The sequence below is a fragment of the Lichenostomus cassidix genome, chromosome 2, assembly GCF_008360975.1.
Source record: "Lichenostomus cassidix isolate B80296 chromosome 2, HeHo_3.0, whole genome shotgun sequence".
Taxonomy (NCBI): Eukaryota; Metazoa; Chordata; class Aves; order Passeriformes; family Meliphagidae; genus Lichenostomus; species Lichenostomus cassidix.
The window spans coordinates 60,966,533-60,984,254 of NC_139482.1; the positions used below are offsets into that span (position 1 = coordinate 60,966,533).

The following is a 17,722-nucleotide window of genomic DNA, read 5'->3' on the forward strand; positions in this document are numbered from 1 at the left end:
TCTGACAGAAGCTTTTAGAAGCTATTAATACACTTATTTTACAATTAATATCAGTGTGTACTGTAGTCAAGTATGATCTCACTCTGTTCTGTAAAAGGAGGAGTTCTCATCAACCGTATGATAATGCGTTCTTAAAAAATAAGCTAGATTTATTTCTAGTCTTAAGAAAATCTGCTTGGCTGCTCTGCTTACATATAACTTCTCTGTAGTTCTTGGAATGGTCAAGCTTGTCATATTTTAAAAAGAGTTGTTTAAGATGCCTGTAGCTTTTGTTTTGTCATCCTCTGTTTTGCTAAGAATGTAAATGGCATCACTGCCTTTCTTACCTAGGTTACATATTAAAAAGGCATGGAAATCATACTTTAAAAGAACCTTTTGGAAAATACAGTGGAATGCTGTATTATTTTCCTCGTCTACCTATGAAAATCACTGTCTGAGAGCAATTTAGTAGCAAAAGAAAACAGTGTGGTCTTTAAAATAGAAAACATAGTAGAGAGATGTAAAAAACACCCAACCAAAAAACTGTTAGCAGTGGTGAGAAACTTCAGCAAAAAACCAGTTTGGTTAGTTCATTATCACACCACCCAAACTGTTACAGCTTCACAAGAAATTCTACTGTACAGAAATAAGAGACTACAAAGGGTCATGTGTTTGCTGTGCTGCTGAGTTCTGCTCTGCTGATGGGACTCTGCTGCAGCAGATAGTACAGGTCTGGGTAGCACAGCAATGTCTTGGCTCTTTTCTCTCACCACCTTCCATTTTAAAGAAGAATTCAAATGTCCTGCACCCTAGCCATAGGATCTGAGAAGACAGATGTTTATTTGGGGAATATGAGCTCTCAAAATGAGCAAAATCTACAGCTTTGTATGGCTTTCAGATTTAATACATTCTGGAATTTAAGTACGGAGGTAAGAAAACCCTTGATATTTAGATAAACTTCTTAAGAAGTTGTCAATTTCACAAGAGGAGAAACAATTTTATAGAACCTTACCTATGACTGACTGGGTTTGCCTAAGTTAATGGCTTTTTTTGTGGGGGGCTACTTGTCTAAAGCTGTTTCTTGGAAATGCCATCTTGATGAGAATTAGCCATCCTGCACAGAAACTCTTGTCAGCAAAGACTACACTGTACCCTTTTTCAGTCACAATCACTGTCAGAAACAGGTTGATGGTCTCTCACGTGGTAGTTGCAGCTCTAAACACCTTGTGATTTCAAATACAGTCACTTTCATACCTGCATGTGGCAGTTGTTCTACACATATACAGTCTTATGGCTAACATAAATAATTTGTGACCTGTGAGCTTTATGACCTTTGAAGTGGATTCTCGGTGATGCTGAGCTGTGGTGATTTGTTCTAGGCGGCTAATGTGACAGACCAGTACTTGTAGTTAAGCTGTATTGTATAGTAATTTTAGCTTCCAGAAGTCTTTAGTATTTATGTAATAGTCACAGAAAAATTTACCCTAGGAAGGTAGAAGACTCCTGCTGTTGTTCTACATGTGGTCTATCTTTTTATTACTATCATAAAGCCATTCCCATGAAGTTATTATTATTTTATCCATTTTAATGAACGTTTTGATATTCCTTTTTGTACCTGCATGTTTGAATTAAGTACAGTAATTAATAATGTAATAGAATAGAGACTAAAAGAAAATATTACCATATTTCAATACCCTAACCAAAAAGAAATATTGGCTGTTTTGCATCTTATCCAGGCTTAGCATGTGGGAAATGTCTAAAGATTGACACTGCAGAAGTGAGCTTTCTTCATGCAGAACTCTTGTCTGTAAGGTTGAGAAATAGAAGGGCATACTTAGAGAATCAAAATTAAAAGCCTAGAATAGATCAGGAAAAATGCAATAGAATGTAAGCATTGCTTTCAGAATGATAAATGTGTGAAGTGGTGGAGAAACTCCACTTGGGGAGGAACATAAATGTATTTTAAGGGCAATGCATCTGCAGCTACTGAATCTCTTGGCAGCAGGAAAGGTTTGATGGTTACTTAAAAGAACAAAGCAAAGGCAGGAGAGTGAATGCCTTGTCAAATGTAGAATAAAAACTTAAGCTGTCAGATTGAAAATAAATGCATTAATTGGGAGACTTGACTGATCTTCTGTTGATGAACACAGAGCTTTATTAAGCTACGTCGCAGATGTGGCAGTCATAAATTGTTTATGTGGCTTTATTTGTAGCTCTGAATCAAGTAAATCTTTATGTGAGATCGCTGAATTTTTTCAGAGTTGTTCAGCCGCATCAACAGCAGATGTTTGAAGAAGAAGAGCTACCAGCAAGTGAAGATGAAGAGCAGCCTGGTCCATCTAAGAGGAAACGCCAGCCAAGTATGTCTGAAACAATGCCCCTGTACACTCTCTGTAAAGAGGATTTAGAGAGTATGGATAAAGAGGTGAGTTTAACTAATTTGAACAGATTTCTAACATGACAATTGTTAGTTATTCATAAGTTTTAACTTTTGTCAAATTATGCGTGTTTGTGACCTGACTTTGTACACTACTACAGTAACCTTAAATAAAAGCCACAGCAGACAAAAGCACGGCTTAGGCTAAAATGCAATTATGTTCGCAGAGCAGAGTACTGTGGTGTGTAAGTAGACATTTAAAGTGGAACTTAATTTAAATATAGCTTTTCCACATTTAAACATGTTATCAAATTTGCTCTGGGGATAGCTTTGCCACATGTCATTTTAGAGTTGTTTTGCTATGTTGTTTTTTTTTTAAGTAAATCTCAAAATAATCTAAACAAAAATCAGTGGTGGGATGGGAGAAGAGAGGTCTGCAGATGTAAAAGGCACAGGCCGCATGGAAAATGAGAGAGACAAATGGGAGCATGGGGCCTTGTTATCCACAGACATGTAATTGCAGCGTGGTTAAGTCATAGCTATAATGGTTTTGCAGGTGAAGAGAGCTTTCTGTTGCAGGGTGAACTGCATGTCTTTCATACAAAGGCACATTATTTGTAAGTCATTGTGAACCTCTGGCTGCTCACTTTTCACTTATACTATGTGCTTCTTTCAAATGAGCCACCATCTTGTGTAATATTAAATGATACATAGAGGAAAAATTACCTATCACTGTGCACCATTTTTTCATGAATTTATTCTCTGTGTGACTTTACCACAGAATTTAGTGACCCTGGATCTTGAATTCATCTTCAAGCTTAGATAGTTCCCTGGAGTGGGGATGGGAGTATATAACTTGCCATGGTCTTGTCAGGAAGTTTGTTCCAAGGTTCTAGCTATAACAGGCCTTGAGTTATATTCGGAAAATGTAATAAAGGTATGAGAAGGGAACTGCGTATTTCACTAAGGAAAGAAGGAGACTTTATGTGTACAGTTCAGGGTAAATTCAAGATGGACCTTTGGAAAACTTTAAGCTGATATGCTAGGGAAATGCCTGATAACTTTCAACTACTGTGATGATCTCCTCTGAATTTCAGATGAGTTCAGGCTTTTAACTTTACCTGGTAACTCTTGGAGTTGACAAGTTTTGATTTCTTTTGCTTTTTGTTCTGAAGAATTTTGCCCATTTGATCTCAAGTATTTTGCCCATTTGATCTCAAGCTTTACCGGAAATAGTATTTCTTCTTGTCATGATACCAGTCTCTGAATCAATCTGTGCCTTCCATCTGTATCATCAGTGGTACTTAAAGACAATTGATCTTACGAGTTGCTTTTATGATTTTATGTACTAACATTTTTTTCTAATCATGTGGCTTTTGAAATATATTCATGAATTGCTGATGCAACGTGTGCACTGAGCCAAAAGGAAGTGTGCGTGTTTTTCAGACTCACTGCATTAAGTATTTATTGTTCTGTTTTTAAAGATACTATCTAAGAACCTTGTAAAAAGTCTGAATCTTTTGGCACCGTTCATTTTGTGATTGATTGCTCTCTGCTGCTACATTTATGACTAAAGAAAGTAAAGGTTTTCTACTTCTCCTACAAATATAAACATCTTAAATTACAATGATTTGTTTTTAAATTATGCTTTTGCTTAAGCAGCGTATTGTGTTTGGAAACTAGACTACATGAACTTCAGAACAAATGAAGCTGAAATTCCAGTGACTTTTTTTCACAGTTGACTTAGCTTTGCTTCCAGGAATATGATTTGAGGTTACAGTTGGTGCCAAAAGTTTTCCCTTCCACCAGTCTCTGTTCCTTGGATAGCTGAACCAATAGGGGGGTGTGCTTGGGGTTTGTTCGGTGCTGAAGCAGGGTGGCATTTTTCTGATATTTTAGCTTCCCAACATGATATGATCAAAGATCAAATATTAGCACTGAGACATGAAGGATGGTGCACACAGGACATATATCAGGGAAGCTGAACTGGACATGGTAGTGCCAGCAGATCATTGTCTCTTGGGAGTTTGCTATAAAAGGCAAGGAAAGCTTGGGACTGCTAGCATCACCTTAGTAAAGGTATTGTGTTCATGTACAAGAAATGTAGTGCAAGTAATAAAGCAGGATTTTATGGCAGTGTGTGGGAGTACACTTAGGAAACAGGGATGATGTGGTAACATAGTCTATAAAATATAAAAGTTTAGCGGAGTACACAGAGGAGATTCTGCTGTCAGGAACATGAGCAAATAAAGTGAAAATAAGCTTGGTAAGCCTTGCTAGCTGGGACTTAGTTCACTTTGGTTACACTGTGACTAGCTTAACTTCCATAGAAAGGTGTTTGCCCCCGCCTCATTTTTTATTAAACACATGTTAAAGGGTAAGAATGTTTCTGGAATCCCGTCGCTAATAAATGTAAAATTTCTTCTTTCTGCCACAAAATGCTTTTCCTTCATTCGTATCCATTTGAGTGGCTGTGGCAGCCCCAAGAGCTGCTGCTGGGGCTGGTCCAAGGGCAGACCACCTGGGCAGAGTGAAGGGAGCCTGTTCCAGTCACAGCAGCGAGTTCTTGCTCCACAACTCTGGGTGCTCGTGCTCAAGCTCTTGGGGTTAGGAGTATGTGGAGCAAGGAGAGGGAACACAAGTTCCAGTAGGACTTCGCTCCAGTGTAAGCCAGTCCAGGCTTAACTGCTCTGTCCCTGCCCCAAGCCACTGTTGGTAGTCATGGGACCCTATGGCAAGCAAGCTCAGGGAGCTGGTTGGGACAAAAAAGATGATTTTCCAGGTTAATCTTCAGCATTTCCAGCTCGTGAAATAACCCACCATTGCTGCTGCATGAGTGCTAGTGCCAGGAGCAGGCAGAAGATGGGAAGAGCTGGGAATGAGAGTGAAGGCAAAACTGCATTTAAAGCTGTAAAACTGCATCCTTGGTATTTCTACTGAATTCCCTGACAAATTCAGATAAGATCAAAAGGAGTCTTGTAGCTTTAGGCACTGGGATTTTTTTCAATGAAATAGGAAGTGCAAGCATTCATATATGCTGTTCCTGTGGATATAACTGGCAATAAATAACTCCTTTGCACTGAACATCTGAAGATAATCTTGCTTTTTATTTGCAAAAATCTGTGAAAGGCCACACAGCCCCAGGTAATACAGAATTTGCATGTAGTTTATATGTGGGAGAAGTTTGTTAGAAGAATCAAAATGAAAGCTGATATAGAGAATTTAATAATTATGTATTCCCAAATTAAATCTCTCCTTCCTTAACTTATTTTAACATGTGTTTGTCACTTCTCCTGGTAAAAAAGCTGTAAGTGTTCCACTGGGAAGAACTACCATGGATAGGCATCTCTATTAGAATTTGATCTTATGTGAATTTTTGTCTTCTCTTATTTTTTCAGTTGTAGTTGTGCTGTGGATACCAAGTAAATCAAAGGAAATTAATTGTATCTCAGCTATTGGGTTGCAGTTTAAGGTCACTTAGCCTTTTGTATCTTTTTCAGTGCCAAAGATCTGGGAGACTGTATCCGAGGTAGCTTCCTTTCCCTCTGACATGAAGGACTGTTAGAATTTTTGAAAAGTGGAATCGCAAGAGTATTCAATGTAATAGAATTGCAGTTCAAAGGGCAATTACCAAATCAGAGTAAGTGCATAAGGAATGTATGCCTACTTGGGAAATATGCAGCCTCCTGGTGCTGCTGCCTCAAGTTGAGAGAGAATGCTTTTGCACTTTTCTGTACTAGCCTCACCCAGGTGCTTTGCAATTGATCTCTGCTGTTTGTCTCTTACAGAATGGTAAAAGACATCAAAATTAAATGCTGCCAGTTGTTTATAGTCATTTTTAAAGGACTGGATAATTTTTTACTTCTTAATAACTGGTTATCTGCTACATAAGCTGCAAAAGATCATTCCATTAAAAATTCTATTTGTGTTGAATAAATGCAATTATTTATTTAGTATAAATATATAAGTATGCTGTAATCTTCACCAGTGAAAAATCTTTGAAGAAATTGTTTCCAATCAGTTAAATGCAGTCAATATCTAACTAGAAAGCTCTTGTCCGTAATAGCTCTTCTGGGATGACTCTTGTTTTCTCACGATCAATTCTATCACTTTCAGGGAAGGTATCTACTTTTGCTTTCACTGTCTGTGTTGGAAAGGAACTGTTGCAGAAGCCTGTCCTGTACGGAGAAAAAAATCACATGTCTGCAGCTCCTCTTGTTCCCTATTTCAACAGGAATGGACTTGCTTACCTGCTTACCATAGAGGTGCAGGACCCTTTGTTACTTGCTTTGGGTGTGACTGTATGGTGTTGTCATCCTTTGCCAGGGATAGGTGGAAGTTCCTGACATACCAGTCACTACAATGTTGTGTGGATCTGCTGTAGTTTACTGAGAAAAAACAGAAAGTGGAATCCAGGCTTCAGAAGACTCTGTTTCCAGAAAAAAAGATTTATTAGTTAAAGCAAGTTGCACAGAGGAAGAGAATGACGTACAAATCACATGAAGACGTACATGTGTCTTTCCATTCATAACTGATTATCTCAGTACAGGGTGCGATGAAACTCTCATTCCCAGAGGTTACTCATGGATCATCCTTGTGAGCCTGTTTCTTCAGAATTGAGTGCTAGTTCTTTTTTGTTTGGTATCGTTTTCTCTAAATTTGTATTCCCAAATTATATTTGGTGAGAACCTTACAACTGGGATACTATCATGTACAGTTACTTAGTCAAATTGATCTAATCCTAAGTGTTGTGTCCTGTGTGTTATAAATAAGCTGTGTTTGTTTTTATATACCAGTTTCTTCCTGATGGCCCTTGCCTTTGCTTTTCTGTCAAATGTATTCCTTCTTTGCAGATCTCTTGCAGACACAAAAGGTGATTTTTAGCCTTGTGCTAGCTTCTTCTAAAAATTCAGTCTGCTTTATATAATCTTAAAGATTTTCCCTTTTTTAAATGTGTCCCTTTCATAATTAGGTTGACACTCTTGTGTATGATAAGTGACTTGACCATGAAATAAGTAAAGAGTTTTCATTCCTCTTTTCCTTTTAGCTACAAATTATTCTCATCTGTTCCTTTCAGAGCTGTGGCAGTCAGTACAGTTCCCTTACATTATTTTTCAGGTGCTTTCTAATTCACCAGTCCATGTAAATAGTAGAAATGCATAGTAAGAAGCTAAGATGCTCCCTTATAAAATGTCAGTGATAAAGGAAAAAGAAATTACCCTGAGCTGAGTTTAAGATCCTGCTCTCAGTTGCTCACATCTCATCTGCTGCTACATCCATGATAGCAGTAGAAGACAGAGAGCCATAGGTGCTCATATCTGTCAGTACTTTCAGGATCAGTCTTCAGCAGATACCAGTATGGGCTTCACCAATGGGAAGGAAGTTCCAAAGGACCTTCCAGTAGGGGAAGTAAGATTAAACACGTTCAATACGGCAGAAAGATTTCTGTTTGTTTTGCAGTGCCTTCTCATCCAGGATGGCCTGGGATTACTAATGTCCTGGAGCAGCTGTGCACACATAGTTTACTAGTTGTATGCTGCTTAGGCTTTTGTGTTTCTTACTGTGTTTTGGTCAGGGTGTTTGAGAGTAGCATCTGTATCTTGTAAACTGTCATCATCTCTGCCATCTAAGGTAAAATATTTTGCTGGTTCAAATTCCTCTCAGTTTGGGACTTGGGACAGGGGAAGAGAGGGAGTGAATCTGATACCAGTCCGACCTCTAGCTTTCCCATCTCTCACTTCAGCTAGTGGAGCTGCAAAGATTCCTACCATCTGGTTGGGGTATGTGGTCAGCAGCTGCAAAGTGACAACATTGCAAAGATATGTTCTGCGCACCAGTGCATTTAAGTGTACAGATTTTTCTTGAGTGTGAATTGCCTAATGAACTGCTTTTGGACCAATGTGGATCTGTTGATTTGGGCTGTGTTCTGCACATTCTTTAACTAAGTTGTAATTTATATACTGTATATGAAGACTGAAATTGCAACATTCTACTTACATAAGGCCACTTATGCTCTTACATTTTGTCACTCTGCGTTTTGCTTTTATTTAAGCAAATTTATCCCTTAATTTCTGGTTTTTATTTCAAGTTAGTTGCTGTACCATGCAATGAATTAAGAGGGAGTGTTTTTCTCCTTCAAATTGGTGAAAACTATTATCTCAGTAAGTTGTTAGCCTCTTGGTAAGTTAAAAAGTACTAATTTAATGTGGAGGATGTGGTCTCTAGAGCAATTAATAGCTGCCTGGCCTTCCTTGGACAATTAACTTGCACATTAACAGTTCTTTGAATTTCCACCACTACATTTTTCATATGAAATTTCTTGTTTGATGCCTTAGTATGTACTATGTCATAAATTGTACAGATGCTAAATTCGGTTAGCTTCTTATAAATTGCACCTTTTTTTGGAGTTAAAAGAATGAGCCTGTGTGCACACTTACTGTTGTTAGTGTTTGTCATCCAGGCACCTTGGCCCTTGGAAGTGATGAGGTCTTCCTTTGCAGTCACTAGACAACTTTTGCTCCAATTGGACTTGAAAAATATTTAAGTAACTGTTAGCGAAAGTACATGTACTGAGAAGTAAGAAAGGGGAGTGTGCTGCTCTTCATCAGGACAGTAAGAGACTGTATGAAAAAGATTTGCCAAAATGTCTTGTGATACAAGCAAGCCTGAGAAGACTCAGGTTAGGTGGTCTTGGTCTGTTGGTGCTTCCTGGTGCTGTTTCCTGACTGGCAGCTCTGTTGTCATCTCCCTTCACGTACTGACTCTCACACCCCCTCTGGCCCCTGTGCTCTGGACAGGTTTTCATTTTCCCTGTGGAGTGCTTATTACCAAATGGCTTAACCCAGCAAGACTAAATGTATTGCTTGCTTTCTTTCACTGGAAGATGAGTTTTCTGGAGGGGAATGGTGAAGGTGTGATGCAAGGAGTCAGGTTGCTGGTTTGTCTTCATGAAGCACTTGCTGGGGTGATGGCTGGCTGATGCACCAAGAAATGTAATGTGGTTTTGTAAAGAACATAGCTTAAAGCTATGTTGTATAACAAGGAAGGTATTTTTACTGCTTCTCCTCTGTTTTAAGATTTTGACATTCACCCTTCTCTAATACGGTTAATAATACAGAAGTAATTGAGCATTAATGTATTATAATGTTAAAGCAGTTATTTCACCCATATCTCATCTGATTAGCAGAAAAAACTGAGTAAAGTTTTCTAATACCACTTTTGATAGTTTGGCAATGAGAATCAGCAGGATACAATTAAGATTCCAGTACAGTGCGATGGTGAGAGGAAAGATGAGCACTTAAAAGAAGCTGGCCATCAGTTAGTTTGTTTCTGCCTTTGAAGAATTCATTTTCCACTGAAAAATTAAAACTGCTCTAAAAAGCAGCTATGCATTTCTCTTTTGTTTTTTATTATATTGCATTTTATTCTGTTACAGAAGACATAAACCTTTTTTTTTAATCAGTATTGGTTATGCTTAAATTGTAAGTCATCCTGACCAGAAACATTGATGCTCTGATTATTATTCACCTAAAAGAAAGAACACCAAAATACATGTAGTGTAGATAAGGCTAGTGAGATTCAAATGGATTATCAAAATGTGAAACATACATTTCCTGGGTTTTGATCTGATATTTCTCTGCAGACCAGTAGTTTATGCAGTAATTGCATAGAGCTTATGGTCTCTAGTTTTTGTTTTGTGAGAGGGCATCATGGTTCAAGCTTGCCTTAGCATTTTTAAAAGTGTTTGGAAAGAGACCTTTTTATGTAATACCATGTTTTACAAGGAGACAACTCATTACCAAAATAGGAAAAGGATTTTTATCGAAGTTGATATTATCTCAAGTAGGCAATCAATTGTGGATCACTTCTGTTTTTCTACACAGAAAATACTATTTAAGTACAGTTTTTGGTGTACTTGGATGTCTTATTTTCATTTTAGAGGGTTTTTCTTTAATTTGTATGTCATGAGGAAATAAGGGAAACATACCTTTTGGCATTCAGATGGCACAAGGTATAAATATCTACGTTTTATAGATAAAAATGGAGACTACCTATATATGTAAGAATTAGTTTGATGGCAGTCATGACAAGTTGTTAATTAAAATGTGATATACGACTTTTGAGCGAAATCAACATGATCAATCAAGTTCTTGGCTGGTCAGACTATTGGGAGAAAGGAAAAGAAAACATTTCACAGAATCACAGAATGAGCTGAGTTGGTAGCACCCACAACTCCTGGCCCTGCATGGCACCATCCCCCAAGAATCACACCAAGAGCATTGTCCAAAGGCTTTTTGCACTCTGTCAGGCTTGGTGCTGTGACCACTTCCCTGGGGAGCCTGTGCCAGTGGCCAGCCACCCTCTGGGTGAAGAACATTTTTCTGATACTCAACCTAAACCTTCCCTGACACAACTTCAGACCATTCCTTTTTTTTAAATTGAGCTTTCACTTCCGTTATACCTATTTTAACAGGTACTTTAGTAGTAAGATAAGTATAAATACTTGCTACAATAGATATTACTAATGGGCTGCATCAAATGGACATGAGCTAAAGAAGCAGCCATGCTTACTTGACCTCCAACTTCTTTTTGAGGAATCTAATAAAAGTAAATCAGATTGATGGATTGTTAATAGAAAAACAGGGAAATCCAGGCAAAACTTAGTCCAAGATTGGTCTGATTTACTTGGCAGCAAAGATGCTTCTGCCATCTTACATAGTCTTCATACCTTCCTGATTAAATCAGGAGTTGATTCAGATCCTCTGCCATTTTTCCAAAGGTGTTCACAAAATTGTTTCATTGTAAGCTTTGGTTTTTAGAAGAGTAGCATCTTTTTACGTGTTGCTATCATTCTGCTAAGCATTAAGTAAAAATTATTAGGCAAGTAAAGATAAATCTTGAGCTCTGTGATACTGCAGATATGAATAACTTTTGGCTTTTAAGCTATGCCTGATTTTATAGCAAATGTGTTATTCTAATGTTGCTTCATATGAAATGGAAAGTAGTTCTATAAAGCTTCCACCTGTAGAATGTATATACAAGGTGTAGGTTATTCGATAGGGAAGAAGGCTTTTCCATACATTCTGTGCATTTCCATACATTACATACAGTCTGTGAAGATTTTTCAGCCGAATCTGGTAGTACATAATGTATCTGCAGCCTTATCTGACTGGCCTAAGTAAAGAGAAGCTGAAAGCCTTTTTCAGCTGTTTGTTTACTCAGCAAAAATGGGGCAAAACCTCTTCAAATATATGGTAAAATGAGGTTATTGAAATCTATGTCTACGTCCATATGCTAAATGGAATGCAGGTAGACTGTCAACGCTAATTGGCCACAGTTAAAAATGAGTTGCATGAGCCATGTTAAACAATTTGCAAGCTGATCCCTAACATAATTCTGAGCAGCTGCATACAGGGCCTGATTGTGCCTCATCACAAGTCTAACATGTTTTTACATTTAAATTTGAGCTGATAACCCTCCATGAGTGATATTTAAAGGTGCCTGCTTAAGTCCTAGCCTAAGTCTGAGCTGGTTTTTGATAACTGTTTTTTGTTTTATCAAGATCTTCTGATAGCTGTATTTCAACATACAAAGAAATATAGATAGCACTTAACATACATTATGCTGTATTGCCTATGAAGAATCTTTGCAAACATTTGCATAATACTAGTCTGCTAGCAAACTTAATTTGTTTGGAATTCTGGGGTGCTAAAAATGAAGATAAGGCTGGGTTATTTCTAAATACAGCATTGAAAGACAGTTTAGTTTGTACCATTATTTTCTAATCAGCTGATCTTAATCAGTTATCATAAGGTAACTTACTGTTAAATTTAACTAATGTATAATTGCAATTGCTTGCTTCAGAGACATTTTCAAGGGAAAACATCTCTGCTTTGGTCGTCTTCGCACTTGTCTGGCACCAGCTTCAGGCACACAGAATACAGCCACTTAACTCTGCCACTGTGTGATAGTCCTTCAACAGCAAGTGTTCTAACTCCTGTGTCAGCACCACTATTTCCCTTTCATAAAGTTAACCAACTTTAACAGAGGTTAGGGAAAGCTGCAGAGCTGGAGCCCTCTACTGATGTACAGAATTCTCTGCTGCAATGAGTCACAAAATGAATAATTACCCGAATGGCTGTGCTGCAGTAACTTTTTCACGTCTACAGTAGTGGCATTAATTTTAGATCCTGAGAGAGCATCGTCGCTACTGTATATTGTTACAGGTTTTGTATATGAGCTTGCACTTTCTAATTGCCAAGGGTCACAGTCAGCTGTGAACAATATTCCCTGTCACTCCTTGTAGCAAATATGATGATACTGCTTTCTCTGACTGAGATGAACACAGACAGCTGCCTATCCCAGATATTTCAATACTCCAATATCAAACTTGCTTCATCACAGAGGTATTGAGGATTGGATATAGCTTTCATACCCTGGCACAGAGATCCCATGAGAACCTGCATAGTATTCAGTCACTTTAATAACTGAGCTTGTTGTAGAAACAGACCACTGTTATAGCTGCTAGGCTTATCTTTCACTTTCTGTCTTCCAATTATGGATTGCTCTTTTTCATTTTTTTTTTCCTCAACTTACTCTATGCCTAATTCTGGCTATTGAGTAGGCTAGCTGCACAGGATGCTTCTACATACACAGTGCTCATATTTCTGCACTACTTCACTTAAAAGCTGCATGCTTGTCTGTACAGAGTCAAGCAGTCTCATTGCCATTTCAGTAGAAACCGTTTCAAAACTGTTGTCTTCACTGTCATCCTTAAATTTTTCATGAAAGCAGAAATAGTTTTCTCCAATGGTTGTTATTTGAGGTGGTTTTGTTAGCTTGAGCATGTTGATAAATCTCTTGGCTCTTGTGATAATAAAACCAAACTAATCAGGCTTCTTGAAGAGGGAAGTTCCCTGACGAATAATGCTTCATGAAGCCAGCTGATGTCTGGCAATGCTAAGTTAAAATTAGCAAGTCATGGCAGATCTAAGCTGGCTTACCCATTTTAGCGTGGTTTTGTTCATAGTATGTGCAAATAAATCTATACTGAACACAGCATATCTGTGTTTCATAGCAGTGGCTTTGAGCCACTATGCCCAACTGTATCCCAGTTGTTCTACAGCAATAGTTTGAGTTCCTTTGCAGCTGTGATCACTGCAGAAAGCTTACTTGCAGATAAATAAAAGCGGTTTTTTGCCTGTCTTTTATTCTCACCATAATGTTTTCAACTTCAGTTAGTCTGTAACTTCTGAACTGCTTTATATCCTGCTGAACAAGAAGTAAAGGAATTCAACCTCTCGAAAGAAAAAAACCACTTATTTTTCTCTGAAATATGTATGTTGTGATGAATATTCAGTCTCCCTAAGCAAAAGATATGCTTTCAGTTAACCTTGGGATAGTAAAACCCAGCACTGTGCTGAGAGAGTCTTGTTAAAACATGTGATGTCAAGGACTCATTGAGAGAAAGCTTTGAAAGGTGAGATGCAAAAAATGGGAGGATGCTGTGCATATTGTGTATATCAGCAAATCTTTTTATGCTTTTATATATCTTCCTTTTAGGGTGAGGATTACTTGGGTTCTTATATCTCCTGGAGTAAAGTCCATAGTTGTGGCTGTTATTCTACAACATCTTCTGATCATGACTGTTCAATAAGAGACTCCATTTTTGGTTGCAGCATTTCAGAAGTTTAGTGTTTGTCTCTGAGCTGAAGCACATTGGAGGCCTCAAAGGTAGTTTAAATAGTCTGTAATTCAGGTTGAAGTGTTTGGAAATTAGTTCAATCAAGTTCATTCCCACTCTTGGTTTTCTCATTTTAATGGAATAACCAAATGGGTTAAGTCCTAAATGCTTCTCAGCAGTTTTCAAGGATAACGTGCTAAGTGTACTTGCAGGTTGGCTACACGACTAATGCCTTCAGGGATGACTTGAAAGAGAATATGTAGATTAGTGTACTAGTGCTTTTTTTCATAAAAGATGAGATTTTCTGTTTAGAAATGCAGGCTGCAAAAACCTGGAACATGTCTCATATTAGAAAAAAAAATACTATTTTAAACTCCATCCATCAGTTCAGCAGGTACTTCCAGATAAAATAGTGAGTATATGTTGAGAACTGTCCCATTCTCTTTTTAAAAACCATTTGGACAGTCATCAAGCTGCATTGATGAAGGAAACATGTCTATACCTCTTCAGAGCAGCCTCACTGCATCAGAAAGAAACTTACCAGCTGGTCCAGTGTGGGAGTGAGTTTTAGCAGTAGATGACACTTCATCCTAGCTTGCTGTCTAGGTATCCTATTGCTTATTAGGTTTGGGCCATCAGTATGCTGTCCTCTGCAAAATGCTCATGGAGGGGAACACTGCGATAGATGTGTTCAGCATCCATGGATTCTTTTCTTTTATATTTTTAAGTGACACTACATGAGAACCCACACTGTCAAGAGGTCACTTGACATTATTTTGGTGATCAAAAGATAGTTGTAAAATGAGGCTTATGTCCAAAAAGGCTAGCTCTGAGGGACTGATTAGAAGCGCTACAAGTACACTAAGTATTTTTTAAGCTAAACTATTTTTGCCCAAATTTTTATTTCTTTATATAACCTAAATAGTATGAAACCTAGATTAGGAGCTCAGAAATTACATAATTCCTTGATACTAATGTACTGATACTGTGCTGCCCTCAGCACTTCATTAGCAATTTCCTACAGATGTCTCGCCTTGGCAGTGAAGTGTCAGGAAAGATCACTCAGAGCCTAGGCTCTGTGCCCTCTCAAATTGCCATGTGTCATTTTTAATAGAATGTTAGAATTTCTAACCTAATGTCAGTAGTATTTTGTGACAGTATTTAAACAACTCGTGCAAGTGTTCTTTCATTAGCAAATTAGATTAGTTTATTTTAAAATAAATTTAGGTTGTGCATGTCTCTTGCTAAATTGCTAGGATTAAGAAGCACAGTTTTGCCAGAAGTTGTCAAAACTTTCTTCAGTTAATAGCCAGATTGACAGATCTTAGTGTCTTATAAAATTATAAGACAAAGCTGTTCTTTGCTGTGTATCAGCAAAATATACTTTCTACTTTAAAGGAAGGGTAGCTTTGAGAACAAAATGTGATACTGTCTTATTTTAAAACAGGTGAGCAGTACAGCTGTAGACTAATACAGCTGTTTCACCGGTTGCTATAACGTTTTGCAAGAAAGGAGCCATAGCGATGCATGCAGCAAACTGAAATCCTTGAAGTGTCTACTTGTGTTAAGTGAAAAGGGAATAGGTATGGATACTTCTAGTTTTTATCAGGCCGGTTTTTGTTGGCTGGAAAAATACTGCAGTGATGTTAGTCTTGTTCATTTTGCACACTTGATAGTTTTGTGAATTAAAGAACATCAAAGATGTATTTGTATAAGAATTTTCTCCTTGTTCCTTTTCCTTCCCTGTAGGAGTTTGTGTGCATTAGTATTCTGTTTGCATAACAGACTCTCAAGGTGTTCCAGTCACTGGATATTTAGGTAGTGCTTATTTCTACAAAAAGTCTAACAGAATTTGAGTGCAACAGACTATTACTGGGGATCCACTCACTGCTTCATTTTTTTAAGGTGAAGGTTTACCTAAAGTGAAATCAGGACACTTAGTAATATGTGGCGCTTGAACTTGAGCATGCAGCTTGAGTTTTTGTTCTGTTGCGGGTTTTTTCTGTTTTGTTTTTTAAAACTTGCAGGTAAAAGAAAACTTGAAAGATGGCCCAGTGACACAAATTTTACTCTCCAGGAGAGAATTTGCTGATAGTACCAATAGGCTGCAGTAGTAGTGCATGGTTCAGTTCATCTGATTATGAAATGCTATACTGGTCACAAATGAATTTTTAATGTTTAATGGTTAATTGCTGGTCCTACTAGAAAAAGTGTCTTGGTTTGAAAACAAACCAGTGGGAGATCACAAGTCAAGACTGAAATTAAAAATAAGTGAAATAATACAAGGAAAAGCACTGACAAAGTCAGATACAACCTAACACCCTGTTAGGGTGGTAGTAGCAGTCCAACTGAAGTAGTCTAGTTGAAGCGGTGATCTTGTGAAGGTCTAGTCTCCAGCTGAAGATCTAGTAGTAGCTCTGGTCCTCTGGAAACCCAGCAGACAGGGCTGCTCAGGCAGTTCCAAGGCCAGGTTATATCTACGTGGGAACTCCTGGCTCCTCCCTCCTCGGCAGAGCATCTCACAATGGGATGAGATAAGTCCATGAGTCACACGGTGGGTCCCTGATGGCCCATTGCCTGTCATGCGGGGTGGGTCATTAGCAGCTGATAATAGCTAACGGATGGCCCATTGCCTGTCATCCGGAGTGGGTCATTAGCAGGTGATAGCAGCTAACGGCCCACAGCTGGTGGTAATAGAATACTTAAATCCATCTATATTGCAACCTAGGACAAAAAGCCATGCTGTATGGAAACTCTTGCCTAGAAACCCCTCAAGATCCAAACTTCTGGGTTTTCTTAAAAGAGTATATGCCCTTTCAAACTCATAGCAACTCATTTAGTGGTGGTGGTGAGAGTTCAGCAGCTGTCTACAGCAGCATGAGAGTTTAAAAAGACAAAAGTGGACCATTCCCAAAGATGTGCAGTAATGGGGCTGGAGGCGGCAAGCATGAATTGCAACAAGGATTACTTTGACTTTAAAAAATGAAAAACCTTATCTGAAGGATGACCAAACTTTGGAACAGGTTGCCAGGAGAGGTACTAGGTCTCCATATTTGAAGATATATAATATCCTGGACAAAGCCTTGAGTAACCTTATGGAACTGGTCTGACTTCAAGCAGGAAGCTGGACAAGGTGACCATCAGCAGTGCCTTCCAACTTAAATGATTCTGTTATTCTACATGTTTAGAGACCAACAAACTCAAATTTTCTGTAGGTTTTTTTGTTTGGTTTGAGGTTTTTTTCCCCACAATAAAGGATGGGACAGTTGAAATAGAAAATGAAAGATTAATATTTTGCGTAGTGGAAATGCTGAGCACTCAAATGGTTTTCATTTCCTTCAATTTTGCAAGTATTAGGCATGTTTACTAGTCAAATCCTGTGATTTTTCAGTAGGAAACTGATACTGAAGAATATGACTGAGTGTATAAATGTGTAGCTTTTTTCTAGCCAGCTTTGGTTTCAGCAGGATGTATTTTAATTTAAATGTAGTCATTCAGAACATATAAGTCAATCTCTAAATTAATTAATATGTAAAAGAAATCTCATAAAAGCTTTTTAATGAAGTTTGGTAATATTCCTTAAACTGTTTAGAACAATTGTTTTTCAATCTACCAAAGTAGATATAATAACACTGCCGGATTTGATATTCTAACCTTTATCAAAATCAGGGCAATACAAAGGT

At 37.9% G+C, this 17,722-nt stretch overlaps 1 protein-coding gene across 2 annotated transcripts in view; it reads left to right on the forward strand.

The window, feature by feature from the left end:
• CTDP1 (CTD phosphatase subunit 1) overlaps positions 1-17,722 on the forward strand; it is a 100,446-nt gene that overhangs the window by 42,158 nt on the left and 40,566 nt on the right. For both annotated transcript variants that reach the window (XM_085051721.1, XM_085051722.1), the window contains exon 11: positions 2,239-2,404. In XM_085051721.1, the coding sequence (XP_084907847.1) occupies positions 2,239-2,404 (166 nt within the window). The remainder of the gene's footprint in view (positions 1-2,238; positions 2,405-17,722) is intronic.